Source organism: Bombyx mandarina, chromosome 11 (assembly GCF_030267445.1).
Source record: "Bombyx mandarina strain Sakado chromosome 11, ASM3026744v2".
NCBI classification, from domain to species: domain Eukaryota; kingdom Metazoa; phylum Arthropoda; class Insecta; order Lepidoptera; family Bombycidae; genus Bombyx; species Bombyx mandarina.
The window spans coordinates 1,876,333-1,894,128 of NC_143218.1; the positions used below are offsets into that span (position 1 = coordinate 1,876,333).

The following is a 17,796-nucleotide window of genomic DNA, read 5'->3' on the forward strand; positions in this document are numbered from 1 at the left end:
CTCACCCGAAGCCCACTAATCCTTCATGCCCAAAACTTTACATTAAAAAAACCCAATAAAGTCAAGATTTATTTCTATTACCCCAACCTCTCTTCATCAGTGGCATCGCGGGTAACTTGACGCCGCCACTAGTCGCCGCCAAATCTTTCGGATAGTTCGTATTATCGTACAAATCAAATTCGTTCTTCTCTTTCTTTGCGGTCACCGTTTCGGTTCGACCTTCGAAATCAGCCTTTCCGGCTTCTCTTAATGTGGTATTATCTCTATTCGTGTCCTGGACGTCATTGGATTGAGAGGAATCTGAGTTAACTTCTTTGATTGTCGTCATCAATTGTTTCTTGATGCTCTCAACCAACGTTTCGCCAGACAGAGCCGGTTTTGATTTCCTAGCAGTCTTATCAGCGTACTTGGGTTTCTTCCTGTGTTTTTGCTTAAATCTTGTCTGGCGAACAGTCGCTTTGATGGGACGCGTTGTTCCGTCATTATTTTTAATATCTCTGCTCTGCGGCTCTATGTTCTTCTGGTCTTTTTTAGGGTTCTTAGCCCAGAAGGGTAGCTTCGATTTCGGTTTATCTTCTGCCTCGCGTAGGTCTTCGAATCCCGTATATTTCAACGCGTTTCTGGTCCATTCTTTGGGCTTTGCTTTGCTCGTGGGCTTCTTTTGCCTCTGTCGACCTAAATAGTCCGTTCCGCTGGTATTTTCATCAGATACACTGTGCACAGTTTGGATGTTGGCTCCGTTTTCATTCGACACGTTATTAATCAGCTTCTGGGTGGCCGTCGCAATAAAATCCGCGATCCTCTCCGCCAAGGACTCGGAAACGAACCGTCTCGCCAGTTTTTTAATGTCTTCAATGTTTGCCGTCAGTAGCACATAACAGTGAGCGATATTGCATAGGATGAGCAGAGAGAACCCTGAAACATAAATTGGGATTAGGATCTATCTCTGCCAACCGTACCGCGCGTCGTAGTGGTAGGCAGCGGCTTGGCTCTGCTCCTGGCATTGCTGAAGTCCATGGGCGACGGTAACCACTTACCATCAGGTGGGCCGTACGCTGGTCTGCCTACAAAGGCAATAAAAAAAAGAGCTGTTAGAATCACTCTAACTGGTAACGCCATCTGTCGTCAGATAGCAAATGCGGATATCGAGACCAGTATAGAATATTCTCGAATGCCTGCCCGCTGATTGTCTCGCTGGGTCTTCTCTGTGGGTCGCCATTCCGATCCGGTCGTAGATTCTGCGAAGCATTGCTCTTGCTAGGGCTATTGTTAGCAATTACTCTCTCAGGTTGAGTCCGTGAGCTTATCTACCCGTCCGGACGTAGCTTGAATAGCCTGCTAGGCTACTAGCGAATAAAAAGGGAACAGAGAAACATGTTTATTATATCCGACAAGAGATCAGGGCTGGGGTTAGTTTAAGAACCATTAAAAAAAACCATATTACGCTAATCTCATGATTTATTTATTTATTTCTAATCTATTAACGTTTTTAAAAGCTTCCACGCTTCCCAAAGTTTGTCCCGGTCCTGGGCCCCTAGTGTCCCCACAGGGATTCCGATGCTGCGCCAAAATGTCATTCATACCCTTGTGCGTACCGTTTTAAATATCAATACAGCCCTTTACAATTACAATCGGTACTTCTATCACATGTACTTTGGTCCTAAACACAGCAAGTAGTAGTCGTGGCCTGAAGGATAAGACGTCCGGTGCATTCGTATCTAACGATGCACCGGTCGAATCCCGCAGGCGGGTGCCTATTTTTCTAATGAAATACGTACTTCACAAATGTTCACGATTGACTTCCTGGGTGAAGGAATAACATAACGTGTAATAAAAATCAAACCCGCAAAATTATAATTTACGTAATTACTGGTGGTAAGACCTCTTGTGAGTCCGCACGGTTAGGTACTAACGCCCTGCCTCTTTCTGCCGTGAAGCAGTAATGTGTTTCGGTTTGAAGGGTGAGGCAGCCGTTGTAACTATACTGAGACCTTAGAACTTATATCTCAAGGTGGGTGGCGCATTTACGTTGTAGGTGTCTATGTCTAAAATATCTAATAAATAAATAAATAAAACATACCTGCGTTACGCAAAAAAAACATTTCTCAAACGATTTTATTTGCCCGTAAATTTTCGACGTGAAATAATTTAACGCGCACATAAAAAAAAATTGCTTATTTCTTTTTTCAAGCATTAAATTATAACTAGTGGTCCCGCAGTAGTCGAAATTCGACTATAGTCCATTGAATTTATATGTTTGTACACTATTATGGTTCTATTGTCAAAGACTTAAATACACTTTTATTATACAACGTGTTACAAAATACCCCGTAAAAAATAAACCATGTGTGGCACTCGGGGACTGCCGCGGTAAAGCTATTGCATAGCATTTTTTTTCAACTTACGCAATTATAATTAAACAATAATAATTTAATATTAAAACAATAATAAAATAAGACCACGCTATATTTATAAACATTAACAAAAGCAAAACATTAACTGTAGCTGTAGCTTAAGCTAGACCGCGCGAGAGAGAGATGGGCAGATTTTTCATGATGCGCATGCAGTGCGACGTCACGCCGCGCGCTTATTCATAAACACTACACAAGCGCAACGTGTGAATGTGTTGAACGCGATCTACATGGTAAGCGGAGTGGGGGGTATTAGGTTTTATTTTCGTTACGGAATTTCATGATTCGGTCGCCGCGCTCAAATCCCGCGATAAAAGCTATGGAATAGCTTAAAAGCTTTATATGATTCCACAATAATTAGATGGAGCTTAATTAAATTAGTATTATATTACTAATTAACCATAATACATCTACTGCTCGTCCAATTTAATCTCCTAATGTGGACTCCCTCAGGGTAAAAGTCTCCTCCAATGAATTCCATTTTTCCCATTCCCATTCCATTTTTAGCAGTGGTCGTCCAGTCTCTTCCTGCTTTGGATACAATCTCGTCCTGCCACCTGGCAGCCAAATTCAAATTCAAATTCAAAATCATTTATTTCAACTTGGATGTCATCAAAAACACACTTGTTGAATGTCAAAATGTAAAAGAAAATGTTAACTCTACCACCGGTTCCAAAAAAGCCACAGTCCTGAGAAGAACCGGCGAAACAAACTCAGCGGGCTTTTTTTTTTTTGGATTTTATCAAATATTTTCTTTTTTTTTTAAAATAAGAAAACATATTTTCATTATACGAAAAAACAAGTCAAAAAAATACAATTCAAATAAATAATAATAATAATGAAAAATGAAAAGGCCAGGAGCGAACGCCTCATTCCCACGTAGTGCCATCTAGTAAAAAATCTTTAACTTTATAATATGCCTTGTTGCACAAACGTTCCTTGACAGTTTTCTTAAATCTATGAACAGGTTGAACGTTTTGTGGGATAGCCGGGCGCCCCTTACTTCTCACGCCCTGCGGTCCTTTCCATTTTGTGGTGTTAATTATTGTCCATCGATATCCGTATCTCCCAACATGGCCAGCCCATCTCCGTTTGAGACTTTGAGAGAAGTGTAGAGCATTATTTACCTTGGTTATTTTCAGATCTTTTTTATGTTTATAAGTTTCTATATTTTTTTTTATATTAAGGTATAATCGAACAAAAGTCACTGACGTATAGTTACGCGCTGAGGTTAGCGATAAATAAAATTCTACCGAAGTACAAACTAAACCTGTATATATCACCTAGAACACTCACTTTAATATTCTCAATTCGCTTCTTCCGCTTCGCTTCAGGGGATCCCTTTGCTGTTTCGCTTCGAGTAGTTCCGATTACTAATTGACTCCGTGCCATCTCTGCAACGCTTTTATAGTCGATACGATATTCCTAGGTTTATTGAGTACATTCTGAGCAAGTCGAGTAGCTTCGATGTGTGTTTCTGCTATCAATGGCAATAGATGCCGTTGTACCTCTCGATTTTACCTTGGTAGTACCTTCGTAGTACCTTCTCGATAGTACCTTCGTAATTCGTGCGGCTATTTGGCGATAGATGGCGTTACTCGTACCGGCATAACAGTATAATTGATAAACCATTTCTTCCTAGCCTTGCTATGTCTGTAATAGCACCGGCCACGACTGCCGGGCGCTACCTCGCTACCAGCCCCCTCCGGATGATGAACCAGCTACAGAAGTCAGCGAGAACAATCTCGACGAACGAAGCGATGGTAAGCTTTTTATTTATTTATTTTTTATTGCTTAGGTCCATGGACGAGCTCACGGCCCACATGCTGTTAAGTGGTTACCGGAGCCCATAGACATCTAACGCTTAAATGCCGCCACCCACTTTGAGATATGAGTTCTTAGGTCTCATTTTTACAGTACAACGGCTGGTCTGGCCTTCGGATTAAACCGCGTCACTGCTTCACGGTAGAAATAGGCAGGGCGGTGGTACCTACCCGTGTGGACTCACAAGACGTCCTACCCCCAGTGATTACGCAAATTATAATTTTGCGGGTCTGATTTTTACTACACTTTCGTATTATCCGGTTTATACACACCCTGTACGTGTGGTAAGTGGAGTCTTTTCTAACATCACCAGTTATCGATGAGGATTCGGAGCCGGTTGGCGTGAAGGACACCGACTTTATGCTCTACGTCAGCGCCGTGGAGACTGAGAGATGCCGGCGAGGTCTCACGGTGGCGTACGCGTCTCACTGCCAACAGGAGTCGGCTTTGGACAGGTAGGTATCTTGGAAAATACAGGGTGTTGATTTTCCCTGAAGAATTATAGGTATTATTCCCTGAAGGTTTTTTTTATTGCTCAGATGGGTGGACGATCTCACAGCCGACCTGGGGCTAATTGGTTACTGGAGCCCATAGACATTTACAACGTAAATGCGCCGCTCAGCTTGAGATATAAGTTCTAAGGTCTCAGTATAGTTACAACGGCTACCCCACCCTTCAAACCGAAACGCATTACTGCTTCACGACAGAAATGGGCGGGGTGGTGGTACCTACCCGTGCGGACTCACAAGAGGTCCTACCACCAGTGATAAGTCCGTATAAGGAATAACATCGTGTAATAAATTACACGATGTTATTCCTTCACCGTGGAAGTCAATCGTGAACATTTGTTGACTACGTATTTCATTAGAAAAATTGGTACCTGCCTGCGGGATTCGAACACCGTTGCATCGCTAGATCCGAATGCACCGGACGTCTTATCCTTTAGGCCACGACGACTTCAAACCTTAGTTACCAGGTCATAAAATCCCTTACATATCTTATATATCTACGTAATTTCGTTCGCGTTTGCAAATTGCGGGTAGATATAATACACCCCTCGTTATGTATTATAATGTTGTTGTTTTGCTAACCCTCCCCAGGCCGGTGGCTGGTCACGCGAATTTCTGTCCGGCCGAACTGTCGACCAAATACCGCGACTTACCGTCGGTCCTTTCGACCGTCAAACACGAGATGCTGCACGCTCTGGGCTTCAGTGTGTCTCTGTTCGCGTTTTACAGGTAAGAAACATAAAGGACGCCTCTAAAGATTAATTCGTTGGGCGTCCGTTGTGCTCGTATCGAGCGACGCGACCGGGTTTAATAGTAGGGGAGCCCAAACGGGGATTTCGGGATTTACTAAAGCGCGGCAGATTAATATACAAGGAGATACCTTGTATCCGGTTAAGTACCTCCACCAAATATGAACCTCATAAATAAGGCCGCGCGTCCAGGATAAAGGATCAGATTAGTAAAAAATAAAATTTATCATCGGAAATTCTCGAGCGCGTCAGATTAAAGTAGGGCGAGTTAATTACATGCTAAAAAGTGTATATCCCACTAATCTGACAATTTGAGAGTGACGTAAAGAAATAGGAGGCCGGAAAAGTTGTAAAAAAAACGTCATCTGGACGGACATTCTCGAGCGTGGCTCAATTTTCATTTTATTTTGAAGGAAATAATTCAAGGATAATGAAAAATGTATAATTATATTATTATGACATTTTTTTCTTATTATCATCTAAGCTTTGCATCCCAATAAGTCTCTATGACGCTCGAGTAAATCTCTATTTAGCATCGTGGGCTCCCCTACTAAGCTAACGAGTGCTCAGGAACGACTTCTGCGATTTAGGAGTTACGCTGCATTAATCGTGCCAGCGTTTCTCCTGGTGGAATAATTTAAATGCTGCCAAATAGATGTCTGTTCCCTAATTTTATATAAGGGAAATGATTTTTGTTTTAATAAGTCATTTTGGATCCTCCAGATCCACTAACGGTGTCTTTAGTAGACTAACCCACAGACACAGCTCACAGAGTTTCTCGCCGGATCATCTCAGTGGGTCGCGTTTCCGATCCGGTGGTAGATTAAAGTAGATTCTAGCAAGCATTGCTCTTGCTAGGGTCCGTGTCAGCAACATCGTCAGGTTTGAGCCCCGTGAGCTCTCATACTAGTTAAGATTACGCTGAAGTGGTCTCTCAAGACCACCAGATTAGGTAGGAAAAAAAACCTTTAATAAGTCATTTCGGATCCTCTAGATCCGCTAACGGTGCCTTTAGTGAATTAACCCATAGACACAGTCCACTGAGTTTCTCGCCAAATCTTCTCAGTGGGTCGCGTTTCCGATCTAGTGGTAGATTCTGTGAAGCACGGCTCTTGCTAGGGCTAGAGGTGCCGTGGTGGCAACGTCCTCAGGTTAAAGCCCCGTGAGCTCACCTATTTTCTCGGTGAATCTAGTATGACCCCTTGAAATTACTAGAATACCTAGGAACAAAAAATATTTAATTGTATTTCGCCAAAAAACCAGTAGAGTTTCACTCAAATCATGCCACCTGGACTATAATTGACAAATAATCGTCCAAGGATCTCCGAGGACGCATCATCAGCCTGTGAGTTCTTCATGGTCCAAGGAGCCGCACCTTCACACCGTGATTCGCTCACGGTTCTTCGGAACTGGAACGTCCAGCCGTGAAGTCCTAGGTGTCTAGGTGTCTAGGTCTTTAATAGCACCACGTTTTTCAGAGACGACAACGGCGAGCCCCTGACCGAAAGAAGACCTGACACTGGAAACCCACCATTGGATGAGGAGTGAGTGTTGAGTTAAGGCTGTAGGCTGCTCAGGAATGACAGGCCTCACACGTCCACGGAAAAGCTGGACCGCGCTAGCAATTTAACAATAGTGTTTATATTATATTATGGAGGGTACACCGGGAACCCACCATTGGATGAGGAGTTAGTTTTGAGTTAAGGCTTTAGACTGCTCAGGAATGACAGGCCTCACACGTCCACGGAAAAACTGGACCGCGCTAGCAATTTAACAATAGTGTTTATATTATCTTATGTAGGGTAGAAGTATCGAGCACCATCTCAGTACATTGTTACGCCGGTAAGAGTAACGCCATCTATCGCCGAATAGTCAAACGAATATCAAAGCACCTAGAAGCACCTAGTACGCTCGAGAAGCACAACGCCATCTATTGACAGATAACGGAAACTACGACTAGAGATGTGTGGAATATTCTCGATAATTCTAGAGATGAGGTATCGGCTATAAAAGCGTTGTAGGGATGGCACGCAGTCAGTGACTAACAGCGCCATAAACTAGCACACTTCACTCTGTTTAAAACTGCTATATTCACAACATTTCCACTTGCTACACTAGAACTATTTCGCTGTGAGTCTTCCAACAATAGCTCGCTTGTTACAGGTCCACACTTATTCAACTTGTCCCCTATACAAGATGGCGCTTACTTCTACCCTCCATAGTCGATATTAAAGTATTTTTCGAACTACCGTCAACTTTTTTTAAATATAAGAAAAAAACACCTTTTTTGAAATTAGCGTTTCTCAGTCTCAGCTCGTATACAAGTATGACATTTAAAATGAAAACATCAAAACGGATAGAGGATCACATAATTCTAATTAATACAAGTCGTTTAAATCTAATTGAGACCGAGAAAGAGAGGGTCAGAGAGAGAGAAAGAGAGAGAGAGAGGGAGAGAGAGTACGCTTTATTGTAAACAAAACAATAATAAAATGCGTAAAATTATACAATTAAAATACTATAAAAATTACAAAGAAGTACAATTGGTCTTATCGTTAAAAACGATCTCTCCCAGACAACCGCTAGGTGGACAAGAATCATTTCAAAGGGATGTTTGTTTAAAGAAATCATTACAATAATACGCTTTATTTTCCGGTTGACGCATCGTGACGTCACTTGTGGCTAAACCGTCATCCGCTTTGTCCTCGTTAAAACGACGTCCATTTTACAGGCTGCAGATACACAAGTGGTCTGATAGAGTGGTGAGGAACGTGACGCGAAAGAATTGGATGATCAGAGGTGGATACATGGAGAGGACCTTTCACATGATGGTCACTCCGAGGGTTGTTAAAGAGGTAAAAGTCTATGAGAGGGCGGTTTTAGTCCGGGGCAACGCGCAGAAGGAGCTATGACCCTGGATAATCTATATCTATCTATATATATATATAAAAATAAATTGCTGTTCGTTAGTCTCGCTAAAACTCGAGAACGCCTGGACCGATTTGGCTAATTTTGGTCTTGAATTATTTGTGGAAGTCCAGAGAAGGTTTACAAGGTAAATAAATAGGAAAATGCTCGGAATTGAATAAAAATAACAATTTTGTTTTTACTTCGATGTGTCCCCCGTCGGACGGATTCCTTTTGTTTGTTTTATATTTATTTTATACAAAAGTTTAGGGTCTTTTATTTATCGATTGAGGCACTACGAAGTCTGCTGGGTCAGCTAGTATTTAGATAAAGTTTCTTAATATCGATCGTCGATAAACTTGTTACAAATTGAAAATTTTAAAAGTCCCCACTAAAATTATGGACACCCGAGCGTGGTGCGACCACGAGTTTAAGTGTTCGTCAATGATATGTTTTTTTCAGCTGATGCTAAGCGATCACATGGGTCCATAGACGTCACTATAAAAATGTCATCTATGACTTTTGACAAATACCACATGACCCACAAAAAGTCCTACATAAAATGTATCTCAGATCAATATTTCAAATTAGACGGTGGCATTTGTGTTGTTGATGTCCACGGGCCAGTAACCAATTAACGGCATGTTGGCCGTGGATTCGTAGACCTACCTCTAAAAGTCCAAAAATAAAATAATTAATCTTATATCTTTAGTTATATTTATGTACAAAGTTCCTCTATTTATTTATTTATTTTCTTATATATACATACATATAATGTATATTTAATAATTGTACATGTTATTTATATATTTTATAAATATAATATGTGCTTCCCTGTCATTCGACTCAGACACTACTGTGTAACTATACTTGAGATCTTAGAACTTATATCTCAAGGTGGGTTTACGTTGTAGATGTCTATGGGCTCCAGTAACCACTTAACACCAGGTGGGCTGTGAGCTCGTCCACCCATCTAAGCAATAAAAAAAAAACACATAATTGTGACCGGCAGGTGGCGCTGCGATCCTATACTAGTTTCATATAATGTACCTGACATTGACATGACAATATACTTCCGAAGACAACTTCACGACCTTCGCATTGAACTGTTGTGCTCTGTTGATTCAGGTACGCGAACACTTCAACTGCTCAGAGCTGGAGGGGGCAGAGTTGGAGGATCAGGGTGGCGACGGCACCGCCATGACCCACTGGGAGAAGAGAGTCTTTGAGGTCAGTCTCGGTAGCCTACCTTGCTAACTCCAGTCCGAATGTAGGTAGCCTCCCCCCAAAATATCATAAGCAAATAATCATACTGTTTGACGGCCGTCTGGTGTAGTGGTAAGTGACATGGTCACTACACAAGGGGGTCGCGGGTTCGAATCCCGCCAAGGGAAGATATTTGTGTATGATAAATATAAAATGTCTTTTCCAGGGTTATGGATGTATATTATTATTAATATGTATGTGTATAATAAAAATGTTATATTTATTTCCGTTCCACGCTTTTTTACAATAAAATTATTTTTTCTTACACTATTTTTAATTCAAATTTATTTTCTATTTTTTAGTTGGATTTTCTATAACAGCGTATTTTGTTACTTTTTTATCTATTATTTATTTTTAATTTTTTAGTTGAATTTAAATTTTTTCTATTTTTTTTTCATTTTTTTTTATATTGAGTTGTCATCGGTCCTTAATAATTATATCAAATTTCGAGTTAATCCGACGTTTTGAAGGGGGTCAAAATCGTATTCAAAGATTCCGTTACATACATACATACGTCTGAAGCTAATAAAAGCGTATTAAAAATCATATTTTTTGTTTCGTCCTTAAAGAACGAGGCCATGACCGGCACCCACACCCAGAACTCGGTCTTCAGCAGGATAACCCTCGCGATGATGGAGGACACCGGCTGGTACAGGGCGGACTACTCCCACGCCACCCCCCTGGACTGGGGGAAGGGACTGGGCTGTAAATTCGCCATGTCCTCGTGCAAGCAGTGGATGAACCTGCAAAGGTTGAGGTATATTCATTTTAGAGCGCGCGCGACCGAAGCGAACCGGGAGGAGAGTGATGCTACTGATTGTGGGATTGCTGTGAGCGATTGCGGAACTCGAAGTTTGTGATGGGGGAATTCGCTGGCTAGTTAATATAGAATAGAAGAATTCTATTGGAATTATGTAAGCCTCTAAACGACCATTTAAAAGATCTGATAATATGTCACTTACTACAGTGATTATGGGTTTTTTTGAGTAATAACGGAATTGAAGTGGTTAATGGGGGAATTTGCGTGAGCGATTGGGGAATTCAACTGGGTATTGGAGGAATTTGTACGAGCGATTGTGGAACCGAAAGGGGTGGTGGAAGAATTTATGTGAGTGATTGTGGAACTCAAGTGAGTAATGGGGGAATTTCTATGAGCAATTGCGGAACCGAAGTTAGTGATAGGGGAATTGTAATTGCAAAATTTATTTGCTTGCTTGTTCATTCCGGGGTCAAAACATGTACCACCATAATTAATTTATTCATCATCGTATTTCGCGCTCACTAATACTACTTAAACTGCTAGATGTGGTAACAATATTTTCTTTTTCTTTTTATTCTTTTTCAAGCAACCAAACGGACAACGAGACATTGGAGTAAGTTCTAATTAAATCTTACATTAATCAACCTACAACTCATCAGATCTGTGTGCCCTACGATCACGAGTCCATGGGCATCGGGACGTATAATAGTTTTTTTTTAATTAGAACATATTCGTGATTTTCTGACGTTGCCATTGGTAACAGACGCAGAAATCCGGCGCCGTTTTGCGAGAGGATAAAGGGGAATCCCCTGAGGACAGAGTGCTCCCCGAGGAGGTCGGCAGTCGTCCTCTGCAACCTGGTCCGCCACGACAACCTACTGCCGAGAGCCTACCAGGTCAGTAGCCAGATGTCGGCCCCCAGATGCCCGTGAACACAACCAAGCGAATACGAGTCTTGAGACGTGAGGTCGATGCGTTAATTATATTGGTTAAGACCGAACGGGAATCGAAGTTAGTCGTATGTCCTGTCATGATTACTAAGTCATTACGGGCTTTTGAAATACGTTTTATGATTTATATTTGAGTCTATAGATGACGTCTTCTGAGGTCTTGGTTTGCCCCAAACAAATATGAAGCATACCAAAGCCATGCCACGTCCTCATCAAGCGTTAAGTGGTCACCAGAGAGGCGTTGGAAGGTACGCACCGCCCGTCATGAGACGTTAATGTGACGATCTCACGGCTTGTCTGGTGCTAAGTGGTTACCGGAGCCCATGGACATCAGCATATCTAAGTTCTAAAGCAGGGTGGTGGTACCTATCCGTGCAGACTCACAAAACCACCTACCACCACTAAGACTACTGATATCCTCCGCAGCATTTCGACATACTGCCCAACGTTCCACCAGGGCAGGAGGCGTACTATGGCGGCTCCGTCTCCCTCGCGGACTACTGCCCCTACCTCCAGGAGTTCACCTGGAGACACAAAAGCGTGCTGATCAGAGGAAGTCGTTGCTCCTACGAGGAAAACACTCCGAGTAAGTACAGACAGACTCATACACAAGAATTTTATATATCTAAATTTTGTTTGAGTGTCTAAATCTAGATTTACAACAGTTTTCTATTTATGGACGTAATGATATACCCTCAAGGAGTATTGTAACCTGCTACCACCTTGGAGGCAGGTTCAAGTTGAAGAGCATAACCAGGCTCGAAACTTGACCTGGTGACCTGGAGTTCGTCCTGAACGCGAACACTGTGTCCATAATCATGTTATGTCATGTCCATATTCATGTTTGTAGGGTAGTTTGTTATATTCATAATTTTAAAGAAATTTTCCGAGTCATTTGGTAAGTCATTGACCCCGTCCGTATGTACAGCCCGTGTTCAATCATAAAAACGATAATACGGAACTGGATTTATTTACATTGTGGCCCACGGGCATCGGCAAATGTGGGGTGAGGTCAAACGAAAAAGTCATCTATTACGTAGCGTCATCAGTATCAAATCTACCCACATATTGAATTAATTATGTTTAAGGAGCGTATTTTTTGTTATTACGAACGTCAATTATCCTATTAAGACGTCGATCTCAAGTAAAAAACTATCATATCAACGGGTGAAAGGCAATTTGGTTTGAGCGCCATTTTTGCAACTTTACAGGAGAGCCATTTAAACATTTGGAAAAAAATATAACAAAAATAAACTCCTTCAGCCATTCTCGAATGGAGTAAACCTAATTGAAGTCCAAATTAAAAACATCGAACTGTTTTGATGCTGTTACCAAATAAAACGGACCTTCAATTATAAAGATAAATGTCGCTTAAGCCTTTCACTGGTGGCCTCTTTTGAGTCCGCACGGGTAGGTACCACCACCCCGCCTATTTCTGCCGTGAAGCAGTAATGCGTTTCTGTTTGAAGGGTGGGGCAGCCGTTGTAACTATACTGAGACCTTAGAACTTACATCTCAAGGTGGGTGGCGCATTTACGTTGTAGATGTCTAAGGGCTCCGATAACCACTTAACACCGGGTGGGCTGTGAGCTCGTCCACTCGTTTAAGCAATAAAAAATAGAAAAAAGACATCGTTTTCCTCGACTCCACCTCGACTGAGGAAGGGTCGAGTCGAGGGCTCCCCGAGGTGACGCCCTCCGATTTTCCGCCCTCAGAGATCGATCTGAACTTCGCTCTGGAGAACTACGGACAGCACTCGAAGTGCTTCGAGCACAGCGACAAGGTCTGGGAGCAGAAGTCATGCAGACAGGTAAGTTTTTATTACTGGTCGTCGATGGGTTTGTTATGAGCTTTACTGGTGGTAGGACCTGTTGTGAGTCCGCACGGGTAGGTACCACCGCCCTGTCTATTTCTGCCGTGAAGCAGTTTGAAGGGTGGGGCAACCGTTGTAGATGTCTATGGGCTCCGGTAACCACTTAACACCAGTTGGGCAGTGATCGATTTATTGTTAATTAATAAACATTTCGACCATTAATCGAAACAAAAACCATCCTATGGCCTAAGTTGGAACAAAACACATATTTAAAATAAAAAAAGTTAAAATCGGTTCAGTAGTTTAAGTGTCCATCGCGGACAAACGACGTGATACGTAATTTATATATATTAAGATTTAATTTTACTTATTGATAGAATACGGATAGTCTATAAGACGTTCTAAGTATAAAACTCGTTTTCTTACAGTTTTCAGAAAAGCCACTTAAATTCTAAAGGTGTGATATAGATGAACGCAACTTTTGGGATATTAGATCAGTAGTGCTTTTTACTTTTTAAAGATCCGCGAATGGCAACACTGGGGCTCCGGTTGCTACAAATACAAATGCGACAGCGGTCGTCTCCATATTGTGGTAAGCATTTCTTGATTTCTATACAAAATATTGTTAAAAAAAAAACCAGCAATGCATTACAAAGTGATGAGTCTCGAGCGAACTCGGTTGACTGCCTTCGCGATCCATTGCGGGCTGACAAAGTATCTAAAGCCGTCTTCGGTACGCAGCGGAAGCGGTTCTTATATCTCAAGGTGGGTGGCATCATTTGCGTTGTAGATGTCTATGGGCTCCAGTAACCACTTAACAACCCGGTGGGCTGTGAGCTCGTACACCCATCTAAGCAATAAATAAATAAAGTTGACGATTCAGACCAGACGACTGGTGGTAGGACCTCTTGTGAATCCGCACGGGTAGTACCAACACCCCGCCTATTTCTGCCGTGAAGCAGTTTGAAGGGTGGGGCAGCCGTTGTAACTATACTGAGACCTTAGAACTTATATCTCAAGGTGGGTGGCGCATTTACATTGTAGATTTCTATGGGCTCCAGTAACCACTTAATACCAGGTAGGCTGTGAGCACGTCCAACCATCTAAGCAATAAAAAAAAAAAAAAAAACTCATATCTCAACGGTGAGGCTCCAGTAACCACTTAAAACCCGGAGGACTGTTACCACCGCCCTGCCTATTTCTGCCGCGAAGCAGTAAGGCGTTCCGACTTGAAGAGTCCTCAGTGTTGCTATATGAGTTGCACTTCCACTATATTGCCACCTCTATACAATCGCTCCCCCCCTTCTTCCCAGGTGGGTAATTACACGTACACGTGCTTCCACGCCGGGCAACTGTTGCACATAAGGATCATAAAGAACGGCTGGCTCCACAGGGGGGGCGTGGTCTGTCCCCCCTGCAGGCAAGTGTGCGGCGCTGAGTTCGCTGTAAGTAATGTTTTAAGATATTTTCGAAATTCTCTTTACGTATTGTTACGCCGATACGAGCAGCGCCATCTATCGTCGAATAGTAGAAACGAATATCGAAAGAAATAGTAAAATCGAGAACGCTCGAAAAGTACAGCGCCATCTATTGTCAGATAGCGAAAACGCACATCGAAGCTACTCGACTTGTGAGGAATGTTCTCGATAAATCTAGGGATGTCGTGTCGACTATAAAAGCGTTGCAGAGATGGCACAAAGGCAATTAGTAATCGGATCTACTCGAAGCGAAACAGCGAAGGGATCACCTGAAGTGAAGCGGAAGAAGCGGCTAGAGAATTTTAAAGTGTTCGTTAAGTGTTAATACAATTTTAATTTGTTGCTGGGTTTAATTGCGGCGTTGCGACAATCGTGCCTGTTTTAATCTCTCTCGCTTAATAAATCGGCTCGAAGGATCAAACACACATTATTTATAACGAAATTTTCAGAGCAGCGACCGTTTAACTTCCTTCAGTATTATTCATTCCCGATATGTCTTGAATCATGTTTTAACTACACACTAATAAAACTGTACGTTTGTATGTCATTAAAAGCTTGCAATCTGTTTATTTTGGTACACTATGGAATCAAAAGCCAATCGGTCAGGACAGACAACGTCAAAGGCGAGATTTTTTCATTGCCCTTATAGACAGACGAGCATACGGCCCACCTGATGGTAAGTGGTTACCGTCGCCCATGGACTTCAGCAATGCCAGGGGCAGAGCCAAGACGCTGCCTACCGAGCCAAGCCGCTGCCTACCGATACCTAATGATTTAATAGAAAATTTCCTGTTCATAATATGTGGCCACGATACACGCGTGCTCAAGATGAGGTGCACACAGATGTCGCCGCCGCCTCATTACGATCTAATTTTTTTTTTCAGGCGAGAAGCGAATACTGTAAGCCGGGTGAGGAGCCTCTACCCCCGAATTTGTATCCCAACGATTTTCTAGCTTGTAGAGCGTCGGTTATCCGACCCGCCATCTTGTGGACGGCGGCCATCTTGTATTCGCTGTCATAACCATTGACGGCTGGATAGGACTTAATGAATTGCAACGGAGAGCGTGCAAGATTAATGTGCGTCAACGAAATGATTAGTGTTTTGATTACAGTCTTCAATAAAAGATTTGGGAAGCAGGGTTGTAATGTGTAAAAAAAAATATGTTTTTTTTTTTGTTGTAAAATAAATTATGTGCTTTTCATTTTTATGACCAAACCCGACAGTGTAATTTCCAATGTTTTTTAATTCGGATCAACATCTATATATTAACTTTTAGAATTATGCGCACGCGAGATGAATACATTTTTTAATCGTCACATTAACCTTTGACTGTCATGTAGGTCACCGGTGCCCTACGCGGCGCACTGAAGTAATTATGTCGATTTACTGTCACTAAGGAATATCTAGTAGTCTCTGGGAAAGACGAATCCGAAGATAATGACAATGAATCGTGTTTCTAAGAGACCTAAAAGACTAAAACATACATTGACAAACAATAGAAGGCAACGTTAGGAAATCTATGCGCCTTAGTAACAGTAAATCGACATTTTAACTTCAATGCGCCGCATAGGGCACCGGTGACCTACACGACAGTCAAAGGGTTAATGAAAAAAAAAGATTTAAAATGACTAAAAAAATTAGAAATTCTACGAAACATTTCCTTAAAGACGTACACGTTTTATTCGCTTGTAACACTGAAATCTAAAATGGCGTTCGCATTGACAAGCTTGTCGCAACTTTTCCATGTAAATATCGGCTATGTTATGTATTCGTAATTAATATATGTAAATATATATATATATGTATGTATTTTTTAATATCCACCCACGTTTCTTAAGTAATATTCATTATTCTTTAATATTTATTATTAAAATTGCTTAAATCAAACGCCTAAGGATAATTGGCTAATTATCGAAACAGAGCGTATTTTATGTGGTGCTACAGAATTGTTCGCTCAAAAGAAAAGTGTAATTAGACAAATTTGTGTACAAAACATTAGCGTTTGTTAATGAAATGTTAATTACGCTTAATCCAACTAAAAGGGACTTGTTACCAATTCTTTTCGATTCGCATACGTCCGATGTTGCCAATAAAACGTTTTCCCTTCACACATTAACTTTACATATTATATCTAATCAAAAACTTTACAAGTGATCTTAAGATAATGTTAGTATTTAATTAATTTTCAATCGTTTATTATACTAGAGTAATGTGTCGTCTGTGCAATAACGCGGTGTGACTCGATTGCGATTATAAATGACAGCTGTCAAACTGACACTTGACATTAGTTAACGTCAAAATGAAACGCGCTTGGTTTGATTTGAAAGGGGAGGTTCTCGAACGCGACAGAGTGAGATCACGATTGGATTTGAATGTAAATTAATATTTAAAAAAAAACGCGTGCATAATTCGTAAATAATAAACATATAAATATATTACAATTTTTTATTTGAAATAAAATATGTTTTTACATCGACTTCCGGCACTAAAAGTACACCCCTATCTTTAGGAAACCTGTCAAAAAGAGTTAACATAAAAAATTCGAAATAAATTCGATATTTACCGCCAATAACATTCGGCCATTTTGAAAAAAAAAAACCATACTATTTATGTAGGTTATAAAAAAAGACTTATTTCACAAACACTGCTGTCAGCAGTAATCTTTTGGCTATAGTATTTAGGTTTTTTTTTATTATTCATTTTAAATTTCGCCTACCGATCCATCCCTGTTTAATTAGAAAAGTTAATTTCCTGAGAGTGTTGTCGGTTCGCGTATGAAGTTCTCGTCACGCGAATCAAACATTGCAAGCTCTTTGTATGCAAATATTAATACCACAGAGCCTAATAAAAACTTAGGTCTGTGAAAGTAATTCACAGAAATTGTTAGGACGCGCCTAATTAGGAACAGCTTAGCCGGTAAAAACTATTTATTTTATAATCGAAGACATGAGTGGATGAAGGGGTTAAGTACAATTTTTAAGATTTTTTAGTTTTTACATTGAATGAAGGTGTTATGTGCCTATAAACCATATTAGACCTTAAAACTCCGGGTTTAAAGGCTATTTTTAGAAATTGCATGTGACGAAGGTGTTATGATCGAAGAAAACGTGCAAGTAACAAAAGTTTG

General features: G+C 41.2%; 2 protein-coding genes across 5 annotated transcripts in view; one reads left to right on the forward strand and one right to left on the reverse strand.

Annotated features, from left to right (window-relative positions):
- Positions 1–16,811, forward strand: part of Invadolysin (leishmanolysin-like peptidase, invadolysin) — a 90,483-nt gene extending 73,672 nt beyond the window's left edge. The window contains exons 6-19 of one of the 4 annotated variants that reach the window (XM_089731275.1): positions 4,054–4,174; positions 4,549–4,690; positions 5,336–5,473; positions 6,972–7,037; positions 8,225–8,348; positions 9,529–9,630; positions 10,236–10,423; positions 11,013–11,039; positions 11,190–11,322; positions 11,803–11,962; positions 13,092–13,186; positions 13,710–13,781; positions 14,503–14,634; positions 15,552–16,811. In XM_089731275.1, coding sequence (XP_089587401.1) covers positions 4,054–4,174; positions 4,549–4,690; positions 5,336–5,473; positions 6,972–7,037; positions 8,225–8,348; positions 9,529–9,630; positions 10,236–10,423; positions 11,013–11,039; positions 11,190–11,322; positions 11,803–11,962; positions 13,092–13,186; positions 13,710–13,781; positions 14,503–14,634; positions 15,552–15,689 — 1,638 coding nt within the window. In that variant the 3' untranslated portion in view covers positions 15,690–16,811. The remainder of the gene's footprint in view (positions 1–4,053; positions 4,175–4,548; positions 4,691–5,335; positions 5,474–6,971; positions 7,038–8,224; positions 8,349–9,528; positions 9,631–10,235; positions 10,424–11,012; positions 11,040–11,189; positions 11,323–11,802; positions 11,963–13,091; positions 13,187–13,709; positions 13,782–14,502; positions 14,635–15,551) is intronic. The other 3 variants (XM_089731277.1, XM_089731278.1, XM_089731279.1) reach the window with 3 other exon arrangements.
- Positions 57–3,440, reverse strand: LOC149501887 (uncharacterized). Its single transcript, XM_089731531.1, has 3 exons — positions 3,415–3,440; positions 2,812–2,968; positions 57–940 (listed from the first exon to the last, which is right to left on the reverse strand). The coding sequence occupies exons 1-3, from the start codon at positions 3,438–3,440 to the stop codon at positions 62–64; spliced, it is 1,062 nt and encodes a 353-aa protein (XP_089587657.1). The 3' UTR covers positions 57–61.
- Positions 16,812–17,796: the final 985 nt, after the last annotated feature.

What these genes read in the sequence shown, in the direction of transcription:
- LOC149501887 (XM_089731531.1), bottom strand. Translation starts at nt 3,440, where the DNA reads ATGGAAAGGACCGCAGGGCGTGAGAA. An exon ending in AGGACCGCAGGGCGTGAGAA is followed by an intron (nt 2,969 to 3,414) that starts GTAAGGGGCGCC and finishes TTTGGCTGCCAG; the next exon opens with GTGGCAGGACGAGATTGTAT. An exon ending in CGAGCAGTAGATGTATTATG is followed by an intron (nt 941 to 2,811) that starts GTTAATTAGTAA and finishes TGGCAGAGATAG; the next exon opens with ATCCTAATCCCAATTTATGT.